The 12,137-nt window shown below is 37.2% G+C and overlaps 1 protein-coding gene across 3 annotated transcripts in view; it reads right to left on the bottom strand.

Moving 5' to 3' along the window:
• SYNE1 (spectrin repeat containing nuclear envelope protein 1) overlaps positions 1-12,137 on the bottom strand; it is a 335,993-nt gene that overhangs the window by 35,958 nt on the left and 287,898 nt on the right. For all 3 annotated transcript variants that reach the window (XM_070932643.1, XM_070932644.1, XM_070932645.1), the window contains one exon: positions 9,401-9,563. In XM_070932643.1, the coding sequence (XP_070788744.1) occupies positions 9,401-9,563 (163 nt within the window). The remainder of the gene's footprint in view (positions 1-9,400; positions 9,564-12,137) is intronic.

The following is a 12,137-nucleotide window of genomic DNA, read 5'->3' as shown; positions in this document are numbered from 1 at the left end:
TTAAGTCTTGTTTTTGTTGATTGAACAGAGCTATACCCACTTGATTGCAGATCATACAGTCAATTTGATTTCAGTGTTGTTTACTCAGCAATGTCCATATGTAGAATTGCATTTTAGAATTGCTTGAGAAAAAGATGTGCTACAATATTATGACTGAATTTGTTACAGCTATTTGTCTGTTTCCTACTTTATCTGTATACGAAGATAAAATGTTTCCATTATTCCGGGTTCAAACTTTAAATTTTTATTTCAGTTTAGTCTTCCAGTCATCTATAATGAATATGACATATGTTGCTGGTTTTGTATCAATGAGGTGTTGCAAATCACCATAGAACTGTTCAATTCCCATTTCCTTGAATCCCTATGATACCGATTGTCTTGTCCTGCACTTCAAATGAGATTATTCTATCATTTGCTGGAATGTTAGTGGAGATAGCGCTTTACTATTAAGCTCTTTGTCATATTGTATTTCTTCAAATTGTGTGCAGTTAACTCACATTTTGTCATGTTTCCAACCATATGCTTTGTGTAACCATAAAATGCTGGGAAAGGTGGAAGGAAAGAGAAACAGAGGACAATCACAGCAATGTAATAGAGTCAGTTACAGTAGCGCAAGCAGAAGAAGAGGTTAGGGACAGATTATCATGGAGAACATCTATCAATGTGGTTGCTAAGAATCAACACCAACTTGATGGCACTTAACCAATCAATAGATCCATAAATTATTTTAACATTTTTTGTTTATAAAACGGCTCTGCTATTTCTTATATAGTTTTCTTTGCTTTGCTATGAAATCATCCATCCAGTTTGCGATCAGAAGGTCGGTGTCCACTCTTGACACTGCTATTCTGATAACATCAAGGTTGACTTGGTTCCTTGCTTTGACATTCTCTGATCAACTGTTTATAGCATGAAATTTTCATTTTGCTTTTGCCTGTGAGTGAATCAACAATGGACATCTTTTCACCTTTAATCCAGATGTGTCATGTGCATATGTGTTATGTCTATTTGCCCTCTGCTTTCCCCAGCAATTGTTTGAATACCTTCTTGCTTGGGGGCCTCATTCTCCAGTTTCATTTTTCTAGATTTACTTCAGTAGGTGACATTTCCTTCTCCGATGGATACTATTTAGTCCAATATTTCATCAGGAATAATTTGCTTGGAAAAATTGCCTCCTGACAGTATAGCTCATAGGTTATTGATAAAAGGAGGGGGGATGATAATAGGAAGCCAGAAAGATGTTTGAAAGAAAAAACAGCAACTATTTTACTGGCTATTTCAGAGTGTTAAAAATTAAGTGAGAAACTGTGGATATCAGCCAGGGGCAAAAGAATTCAGGAGCAAACTCACTAAGAGGTGAGAATCACATTTGGAGGAAAAAACCCATCTACCTTAATTAGTTTATTATAAATCACTTGGAACAGTTTTCAATAATGTATTTTTAATTTACAGCATTAAAAATGCTGTTGAAGTCTACGTCATTCATGCTTCCTGACTTTGCCAGCAATGTGAGATTTAACTACAGTTGTAAAATTGGAAATGCACTGAATATAATTCTATACAGAATTACTTCATCTAATGAAGTAGTCTTCATCAGAGACTAGTCTTTTAATAGCACTAATTCAAATACATTTGCATTTCAATGTGATTTAACGTAGAATTGGAATTAGATGTCTTGCCTTATATATAACTTAATTTCTTGCATTTGGAACAGAAGTCAAATTAACACAGGAATAAGATAAAGACAATTAATATTTATAATTTGTTCAGAAAAATGAAGACATTTAGCACCACATAGAGGAAAAAAGAAGAAGAAATGCAGATTCCTAGGTAGACTGGTGATCCATTGTTCAAAAGTAACACTACACAAAGCACCTGTTCTTCTGCATACTTTTTCCTTGGTTTCCCAATTGTAGATTCCAATAAATTAATTCTGTGGCATAGGAAACATGGAAATATTTTTTTAATCCCCTAACTCTATGTACAAATTCTGCTCAACTAAGTTTTGTTTTTAAAATACAAACTATCTCTACCGGGGCAGAGGCTTGAGCTAATGTGATTCAATATATGACAAAGAACACTCTATGGATTCTATGCCTATGCCTGTCTGGCATATAGACTGATCAAGTCTGAATATCAAACATGCTGAATATAGTTTGCAACCCTATTTTAAGAAATATTGACAAAATTTTCTTTGGAAAGAATTTTGTGTGATGAATAAAGGTGTGTGTTTGTGTGTGTGCATGCACACATGTGTATGTGCGCACCTTTGAATCATTGTTGATTCCTGATGACTGCCTGGACAAGTCCCTGCAAGTTTCTTGGCAAGATTTCAGATTTTGTTTGATTCCTAGGGCTGATAGAGAATGACTGGCCCAAGGCTCCCTAATTGGCTTCATACCTAAGGCATGGGCTAGATCTCGCAGTCTGCTGGTTTCTAGTCTAATACCCTAACCCAGGATGTCAAACTCGATTTCATTGAGGGCCATGTCAGGGTTGTGTTTGACCTTGGGGGGGGCAGGGTGAGTGTGGCCAGGGTGGTGTGGCCAGCTCGATGTCACTCGTGCTGGGGGCGCCTGTGGTGGCCTGAGCACTCTGTCAGTGAAAACAGGCTGCCAAGCTCTATTTTTGGCTGCGATGGCATCCTGCAATCCTCTGCCACTGAAAATGGAGCTCGGGAGGGCCGCACCACGGGCCAGTCCTTTGCTGTTTCCAGGCGGCCCTGTGGACCAGATCTAAGCACCCCATGGGCTGGATCTGGCCCACAGGCCTTGAGTTCAACACCCTTGCCCTAACCACTTTTACCAGTTGTCATTATGAATAAACATAACAAATAACAATTCATCCTGTCTCCTGTACAACAACCAGTGAAATCTAGGTGGCCCATCTACATTTTGGGTCAAATCACAATTGATTGTAAGCATATGATTTAAATGTTTATGACTTTCTGATGCTGACAGGGAGTTTTTTGAATGCTATATGTGCAGCTATAAATTTACCAAATAAGCATACAAAATATCTCTGTTCCAGTTTCTGATCATTCCGTGCCATGCAGTATGATCACATTTTACTCAGAAGGAAATTACTGTTGTGTAACTAGAACAATAAACCAAGACTTTAGAAAAAGCTTTCAAAAATTGCTAATTTCAAAGTAACTGTGTTCCTAATTGTTTAACATGATAAACAAACCAAGACAGAACCATTGTAGCCATGTCTGCAAACAAGCAAGACCAGGATACCTGACATTATGCCTCTTGTTTCACATCATAGCACCTTATGCTTCTGAAAATGCTGGTTCTTGTTATCTTACAATGTCCACTATTATGTATCATGTGAATATGCTAGGTGATCAGTGGGAATGAGAGAGCAATGGAAGCTGCCATAAGGATTCTGGGTATTCCAATTTAAGGAATATTTGCTTAAAGTCCAATTGGCTGAACATATACAAAGAATATATTTGTATTCTTGGGTGGATAAGAGTCCCTAGTAGGAAAGAACTAGGGGAAGAAAGGAAAGGAATAAATGACTGAATGTATCCTTTTGCATAATGAACAAAAAAAAAACAATGTTTCTTAACCTTGGCCACTTTAAGATGGATGGACTTCAACTTCCAGAATTCCCCAGCCAGCATGACTGGCTGAGGAATTCTGATATAGAAGTCTAGCCATCTTAAAATGGCCAAGGTTGAGAATCTCTGAACAAAAATATGCAAGAGAGGGGGGGAAATTATGTAGTGGTGACCTGAGATCATACATATTTGAAAGTGGGAAATAATAGTCTAAATCAGGGGTGTCAAACTCAAGGACTGTGGGCCAGATCTGGCTCACAGGGTGCTTAGACCTGGCCCATGGGGCCGCCCTGGAAACAGTGAAGGACTGGCCCACGGTGCCTCTGCCAGTGAAAATGGAGCTCAGGGAGGCTGCATGCCCCCCCAACCCCATTTTCGCTGGCAGAGGGCTGCAGGAGGCCGCAGTGGCTGAAAACGCATGTTGAGCTGCCCCCCCCCCAGATCAAACACAACCCTGATGTGGCCCTCAATGAAATCGAGTTTGACACCCCTGATCTAAAACAATTAAGAATGGTGTCAGTCTCTTTGAAGGAAGAAGAAAGGAGAGTCTATGAAGACAAAGTTTATTAGCTTCTCTTTGATGACATGCAAACTGAAACTCAAGATTCAAATAATTTCAAAGCTTCAAGTCCTGAATCATGAGCACAGCACCCAACAGATTGGCTTCTTCCTGGCATTTTCATATGATCACAATGAATCTTATAGCACATTATTGACTTTCAGGAATAATCGCTAATGTGAATGATTCAGGTCTGTAGAATAACACTGGACAAGAGGCTGAAATCTATAGCTCTTATTCATTATTAGTTTTATTCCTCAATTATACACTACTAGTAACAAGTCACCTACAGCTATGTAAGTCATTTCAATGGATATATATTTCTTCAGTAATGTTTGTTACCGAGACTCTTAGCACGTTAATCTGCTATCTTCAAACTAAATTTATGTTCACTCTGTCTAGCTGACACTTTCTATCGTGGGGATTTAAAATTTAAGTACTGTTTCTAATTGATTTTTATTGTAATGTTGCAGTGATAGTCTGGAAAAAGGCTTAAAATTCAAATAATGATCATTCATTGCTTCTCTTGTGAAATATTGCTATCAAGACTAAGTATTTGGGTATACTGGCTGAAGTTAAGCATCTTAAAATATTCTTAAGTAGCAGTTTCACATAGTCCTTTTCAAACTAACCAACACTAAACTCCAAAATAAATATCTATCAATTATTTGACCCTAAGTCAAATACAAGACATTGCTCAAGAAGATAATTAAACTAAGAGCTCAAGTATTAAAAATGCCTCCAGTGTAAAAAAAGATTGAGAAGGATATCAAATATTTGTGGCAGGCATTAATCGTCATATCAGATGAAGCAACCTTTCTATCAGAGGTATTAGTGAAAGGCTGAGAATGGCAAATTGATGGATTACACAGTAAGAAGACTTAACAATTTCCTCCCAGAATTACACTTTTCTGAAACTGACATAGTGTATGCACACAGAATTCGAAATACCAAGATTGTGAAGCTGAATAAACCAAGGAATATTATAATTAAATTTCTTAGTGAACAAAAATTCTTTGAGGCAAAATTTATTTCTTACAGTTCATATTTGTCCATTAGAGACATTCATAGAGAAAAGATTATTTTGTCACAAGCTGGAGGAGGAATTTATGAGGAAAACATAATTTTTTGTTTTATCAATATTAGCCTTAAAAACATGATGACATTTAAGCTTCTTACAGGATTGCTGATAAAAATGGGAATTCAGTATAAATGGGAATTTCCATTTAAACATAGTAGATTGAAACCACAAGGAATAGAAACAATTTATATTATTCGGGTTATGAATAAAACTGGCTGAGTTGAAGAAGATTCCCTCTGATGGTACTTGGACAAGGAATGACCTTGGAGATGAAGCCAAGAAGAAACAGCTGCAAAATGAAGCTCCCAACTGGAAGAGGATTCGGACACAAATATGAGCAAAATGGGGAAAAATACAAAATGAACCCTTTAGACTAAAAGTTCTTGTATGGGATTAAAATATTAGCTCAGATTAGAATTAAGATATAAATGGGTGAGATAAAAATTATTTAGGAAGAGGGATGCAGAAAATTAATATAAGAAAGCACATAAAAATAAAATTATAAGGACGTCCAATCGTGTCTAACTCTAGGGGGCGGTGCTCATCTCTGTTTCTTATCCAAGGATGCCAGCGTTATCTGAAGACATTTCCGTGGTCAGGTGGCTAGCATGACTAAATACCGAAGCGCACGGAATGCTGTTGCCTTCCCATTGAAGTGGTACCTATTTATCTATTCGTGTTTGCATGCTTTCGAACTGCTAGGTGGGCAGTAGCTAGAGCAAGGAATGGGAGCTCACCCCATTGCACAGCACTCAGATCTCAAACCTAGGCTGTCAGATTTCCAGCTGACAAGCTCATCATTTTAACTGAATTAATTGGGTGATAAAGGGATGACAGAGTGGCAAAAAAAAAAAAAATCCCTGTTACGGAGGGGCTCAAAAACGATCCTTATGAAACTCTGTAGATTTATTGTTGGTCTGCAATTGAATGCAGGAGGAGAGGGTGGACAAGGAGGGAAATGGGGGTGATAAAAATATTTGGCTCATCAGAGGGAAATGATTTGAAGTAAGGACTATATGGCAAGGCTAGGAACTTAACAGAATAGAATAGAATGGAATGGAATGGAATGGAATGGAATGGAATGGAATAGAATAGAATAGAATAGAATAGAATAGAATAGAATAGAATAGAATAGAATAGAATAGAATAGAATAGAATAGAATAGAATAGGAGCTGGAAGGGACCTTGGAGGTCTTCTAGTCCAGCCCCCTGCTCAAGCAGAACCACCTATACTATTTCAGATAAGTGGCTGTCTAGACTCTTCTTAAGAAGGGAAAAGCAGAAAGGTGAAATTTTATTACTGATGCAGGCAACAAAATATTTATATTTTTAAGCCAGAATAATTTGTTTTATAAGACACAAGGTAACAGAAATGATATTTTATGATATATGTAAATGTTAGAGGTTTGGATGATACAATGAAAGAATCTTACTCCTTGAATATGTTTTTCAAAAGAAATAATGTAAACCAAACTTTGGTATAAAATGGGAAGCAGTGAAAGTTGTGATAAGAGGGGAATTGTATTATACAGAGGAGTAAAATTTAAAAGGAAAAAAAATCTTTATCAAATTAGATTTAAAAGTGAAAGATTTGTTAGCAAAACATAATAAATCAGATTTCTCAAAAGTCTATAAACAGCTAGAATTGAAAAGAACCGAATTCTAGAAGATGATAAAATTTTAAAAGAGCCTCTATATTCAAAGGTATAACATTTTAAATTTGATAACAAGTACTCTAAATTTTTAGCAAGTAAATTTAATCCCACATTCTTCAACCTTTTTTAGACTGTGTGGAAGTAGAAATGTAATTAATTAATTAGCAAAACAAGTCAGGAATATGTGACTTGTGAAAGCAATACAAGATTTTAGAAGTCAAATAATTAGTAATACTAGATTCTAACATTCCTTAAAGAATCATGTACTTCTAGAAATCTAACATCAAAAGACATTAAGAAATAGATAAATTTGAATTCCCTGTGTTTCAACACAACACATTTGATAGTTAGATTCATTATTAATCTAAATATAAATCTATACTTCTTTTAAAGCTAGGAAAAATATTCACAGGGTATTACTTCATATATCTCTATTTCATTATTAAACACAAATTATAAATTATACTTAAATTATTGATGAAACATCTTAAATTAATTATAGGTACAATCATCCAAATTCTCTGGAATATATCTAGCTCTATCAGATGCTGAATATATTTCATTTTTGCAAAAAAAAGGACTCCTTCTATATGTTTTTAGATATATGGAAAGCCTTTATTTGCATAGGATTATTTGAGAGTATAAACGAAAATCAATTCTGAACACTCAAATGAATTTATCAAAAACATGGATTTTACTTATGTATTACACAAATTTATATAGCCTTCCAACTCCATTGCATAAAAGACTCATAATTTATAACATTAACTATAGCCAATGAAAGAAGTAATGCAGTAGAAAAGCTGAAGGATGGAGTTAAGTGAGTCATCAACTTAGAGTTGTTATGTTCCCACAAATGGTCCACATCCAACCCCTCTTGAATTCAATTAACCCTTATCTGTCACAATTTAGTGCTATGGTTTCCCGAAAATAAGACCCGTCTTATTTTCTTTTGGGCCCCAAAATAAGCACTAGGGCTTATTTTCGGGGAAACACAATTTCAGGGTGATCAGCCTAGCTGGGCGCTCCCCCCTTCAGTGCACAAACAAGAGCCAGCAAGCATGTGGGGACCGACGGTATCCGGCAGCAGCTGCAGCCCACTGGTCCCTTGGTCGGCACACTCTGGGGCTGCGCAGAGCAGAAAGCATGGAGCGGAAGGCAGGCGATCCCGATGCATGGAGCGGAAGGCAGGTGATCACTACACATGGAGCAGGCCACAGGCAAGCTGAGAGATGCGAAGATGAGCCTCCTGTGGCCGCCCCATGCTCTGCCCCACTGCTGCTCGGCTTTCCAGTGGCCTGTGTGGTGCATCCGGATCGCCTCCCTCCTCCCTGTGCCTCTGCCTCTGTCTTTTGCCGATGTTGTTGCATGAAGATCAGTCTCCCGCAGCTGCCTGTCACTCCACCCCATTAACATTCGGCTTTCCTGTGATCCATGCGGCACGTGTGGATCGCCTGCCTTCCCCCTGCCTCTGCTTCCGCCTGCTGCTTGCACAGGTACTCAACTCACCTATGCTGTATGGGCTGTAGCTACTGCCAGACACCGTTGGCTCACAGACTCTCGCCGCCTCCTATGCTGGCCATGCCCACCCCCTTCACTAGGGCTTATTTTTGGGTAGAGCTTATATTAGGCACACACATAAAAACAGGCTGGGGCTTATTTTTGGGATAGTTTGTATTTTCGGGGAAACACGGTACTGAACTTATAGTTGACTAGATTCTTGTGTATAGGCCTGAGCAATCAATCTTTTGAACTGCAACTTAATGTATGGTCCTGATTGTTTGCACCTGACAAATGCTTAGCTTAAGAATATATTTCCAAGATCTCATTTAGCACATGTTATTCTTTTCGTAAGATCCAACAAAACAGTGGATATAGATAGAGAATATTCTGTCCTTGGGTAGGGATTTAAATCAGTTATTTTTGATTTTATACAAGCGTTGTATAAATATTACAATATTAGACTTATGGATTACTTTCTTAACTTCAATGATAGTATACCCAAATTTGTGTAGGTAATTGAACTCTGCATGGAAAATAATAAAAACAACAATAACCTAGAAACAGCCAAAGGAAGGAAGAATAATTTGGCCTTCCCAAATACAACATTCATTTTCATTTCACCCACTTATAAAGTTGTGAAATACTAACACAAAGATTTCATTTGTATATAGGGCAGTTAACAGTACCTCACATTTCACTTCTACACAATAAAAACCAATTACACCAGAAGCTAACATTCTGTACATAATATGGTAGTGCCTTACCTCTGGTTGGCAGGCTCAGTGAGCGGTTCCATGTTGACTGGATGTCAAGCCAGCAGAAGGTTCTACCAGAATAATGCTAAAAGCATCACTTGCCTTGAAATTTAAGGGCATCTTCCTTGCTGCCCTCTTGTACCACAGGAAACAGCAGAACCAAACCTGCTCCACACTTGGATCACCTTCACCATTATGCAATTGGAAATGTGGGTATTTCATTTTGGGGGATTTTTTGTTTTGTTTTGATTGCTCTTCTACCTCACGTTTTTATTTTACCTGCTGTTCATTTAGTTTCCTTTGAATCTCCTCGGAATCGCAAGTTTCATAGACAATGGCTTTGGATAACTCTGATTCAATGTGGGCGAGCCAAGATCTCAAGATGCTCATGTTCTTATCCAATTGCTGGATTGCCACCAAGGTCTCCTTCAGTTTCTTCATCCTGTTAAAAGTCACAGACAACACCATGAGCATATTTACTCAGAAGCTCTAGATATCTCCTTTTTTAACATATTTTATATTTTAAATAATTTTTAATAATTTAAATTTTAATATTTTACATATTTTAATAATTTTTAGTATCGATGTAGTCTTGATTTTTAGAATGGATATGAATAACATAACCCAGTACGTTCATCTGCAGGCAATAAAAGTATAGATAAAAGTGTAAATAATATTGATAACTATTAAAGAGTATTTTTAAAAATACATTGTTCACAATAATTACTTTTAGATCATGAAAATAGGAAAAGGCTTCTTTTAATTTTCATTTAGCAATGAGTGCTTCAGGTTCAATATTTCCAGTGAATGAAAGAATCAGTGTGGTGTAGCGGTTAAGAATTGCACTCAGAATGGGAACTGTAGATCTATTTTACTCTCAGCCATGCAAACTGACTGGGTGACTTTGGGCCAGTCAATCTGCCTATCTCAGTCCAATCTACTTGACAAATTGCTGAGGACAAGGATCAGAACCAAATTAGGTCTTAAATCGTTCTTAGGATATACATGTTGCCTAATTGATCTTTTTAGTTTTCAGAAGGCACTGGAGATTGTGCAGTTTGACTAAGCCCTAGCCACTTCTTGGGAAGAGAGGTTGGTTTTAATTAAATTTGTGTGCCTTGTGTACAAAAGCCCTTCCAATTCTCAAATAAAATTTCAAGTTGGTGACAGAAGAAATATTGTACCAACAGCATCTCTGGAGAAGGACAAAGAGCAACTCTGATAATAGGAATAATATTTAATAAGGATTACACAGTAGCAATAAAAGTGATAAAACAGTATCTTTTTCCACTTTAATTTTATTTTTTGAGTGCCTTCTGTCGGTCTTGTTTATGGTTGCCTAGTCCTTAGGAAGAGATGAGTAAGAAAACCATCTGAAAGGTTAATACTGCCCAGAGTTGCTACTATCAGATGGGCAGCCATTTAAATGTGATAAATAAATAAATGGGGAGGGGGGTTAGGTATCTGCTGGAAAAGCATATTGGAATTATCACTCCAGCTGTGCAGGACATATAAAGTTGATTGACATATGGTCTGACACCTAAGAAGAGTTTGTGCTGGTTAGTTCTGAGGGATTGGACAGGGTCCTTGGATTTGTCATTTTAAGTTAATGTCCTTCCCTAGTTGGTTAAGGCATCCCAAGAGATGATCTTGAGGTGATTCAAGCAGTTACGAGTTCATCCTTGAGAGATGGGATGATGGATTCAATCTGTGTTGAGGTGGTGGTGGTTTGCCCCATCTTCAATAAGCCACTGTTGGACTAAACAGTGTTGGAAAACTTTTATCCCCTCTTCAATTTTTCCTTCTTGGGGAAGTTTGTTGAGAAAGTAATTGGATTGCAGCTCGGAAGACTCTAAAGAAAACCAATTATCTGAATCTCTTTCAATTGAGTTGCAGGCCTGGGCATAGTACAGAGATGGCACTAATCATATTTATGGATGATCTATGACAGACTTGGGAGTGGTTCTCTTTGATCATTGAGCAGCTTTGATACAATTGATTCTTCTGACTTCAAGGGTTGGAGGTACAGTATTGTAGTAATTCTCCCTCCACTAGAAATGGATTCAGTTGCGGTTGATTTTGGGTTGAGGTCTGGCCCTTGTTTTGTGGCAGGCTCAGCTCTTGCTTAGCATTTACATTGGGCAACAGGATCAGATCATCTGTCACAATGGAGTTAGAGATAATCTTTGTGCTGATGATTCCAAACTGTGTATCTCAACCTTTGGCTAGTTAAGCCATGTTTTAAGGTTCTGTCTCAGGGTCTGGTGGCTGTGGCACTGGATGGGGAAGAATGGGTTCAAACTATTTTGACAGCTGGTACAAAATGCAGATAAGATATGACAGAATGAGTCCATCACTTCAGCGTTACCTCTCAGATTCGAACGGACCCAGCTCCTGCCTGTCTTTCAAAAGGGTTTGAAAACCTGAGTTTTCCCCAACATGGAGTCAGAAATGTTTGTGCCTGCTATGACTGTTCAACTATTTATGGCTATTTTAAGCTTCCTGAAGCCGCCTCAATAAGAATATAGTAAATAAAAAGAACTATATTATAAAGTATCTTCATATTTTCAACACAAGGTAAACAATTTTAGTAACTTATCACCTTCTCTTAAAATACAATAAATAATCTCTTTTTACCCTCCTGCCATGTCCCATCTCTTATCTATACACAGATGTATAAACAATTGAGTTCTGACGTCAGCAAAAAACAATTAAATGTTACCAGAGATAAAAATTTATTTAGTTTAACAATGATCAAATAAACCAACTTTATATTCCTTCCTTTTACTTCTATCAACCTTACTCTTTAGTTTAATCCTTTCAAATAATGATGTAAAACTTGATTTCTTTTCAATTTTTTTTCCTTTATTCCTTCTCACAAAATTCTTCAAAACTTTTCACAAGCCTCTTTTATAAACCCCATAGAGAAAAATTGTCCAGGTCACTCTCATTTTGTTGTTTGTATATCCCTTTTAATTAAGTTATCAGATAGTTTCTTTTGTATGTCCAGTGTAAC

This window comes from Pituophis catenifer, unplaced genomic scaffold (genome assembly GCF_029215685.1).
Source record: "Pituophis catenifer annectens isolate HBS135680 unplaced genomic scaffold, rPitCat1.0.hap2 SCAF_1, whole genome shotgun sequence".
NCBI classification, from domain to species: domain Eukaryota; kingdom Metazoa; phylum Chordata; class Lepidosauria; order Squamata; family Colubridae; genus Pituophis; species Pituophis catenifer.
The sequence above is the reverse complement of the archived record's forward strand: the minus strand, read 5'-3'. Positions and strand labels throughout refer to the sequence as shown.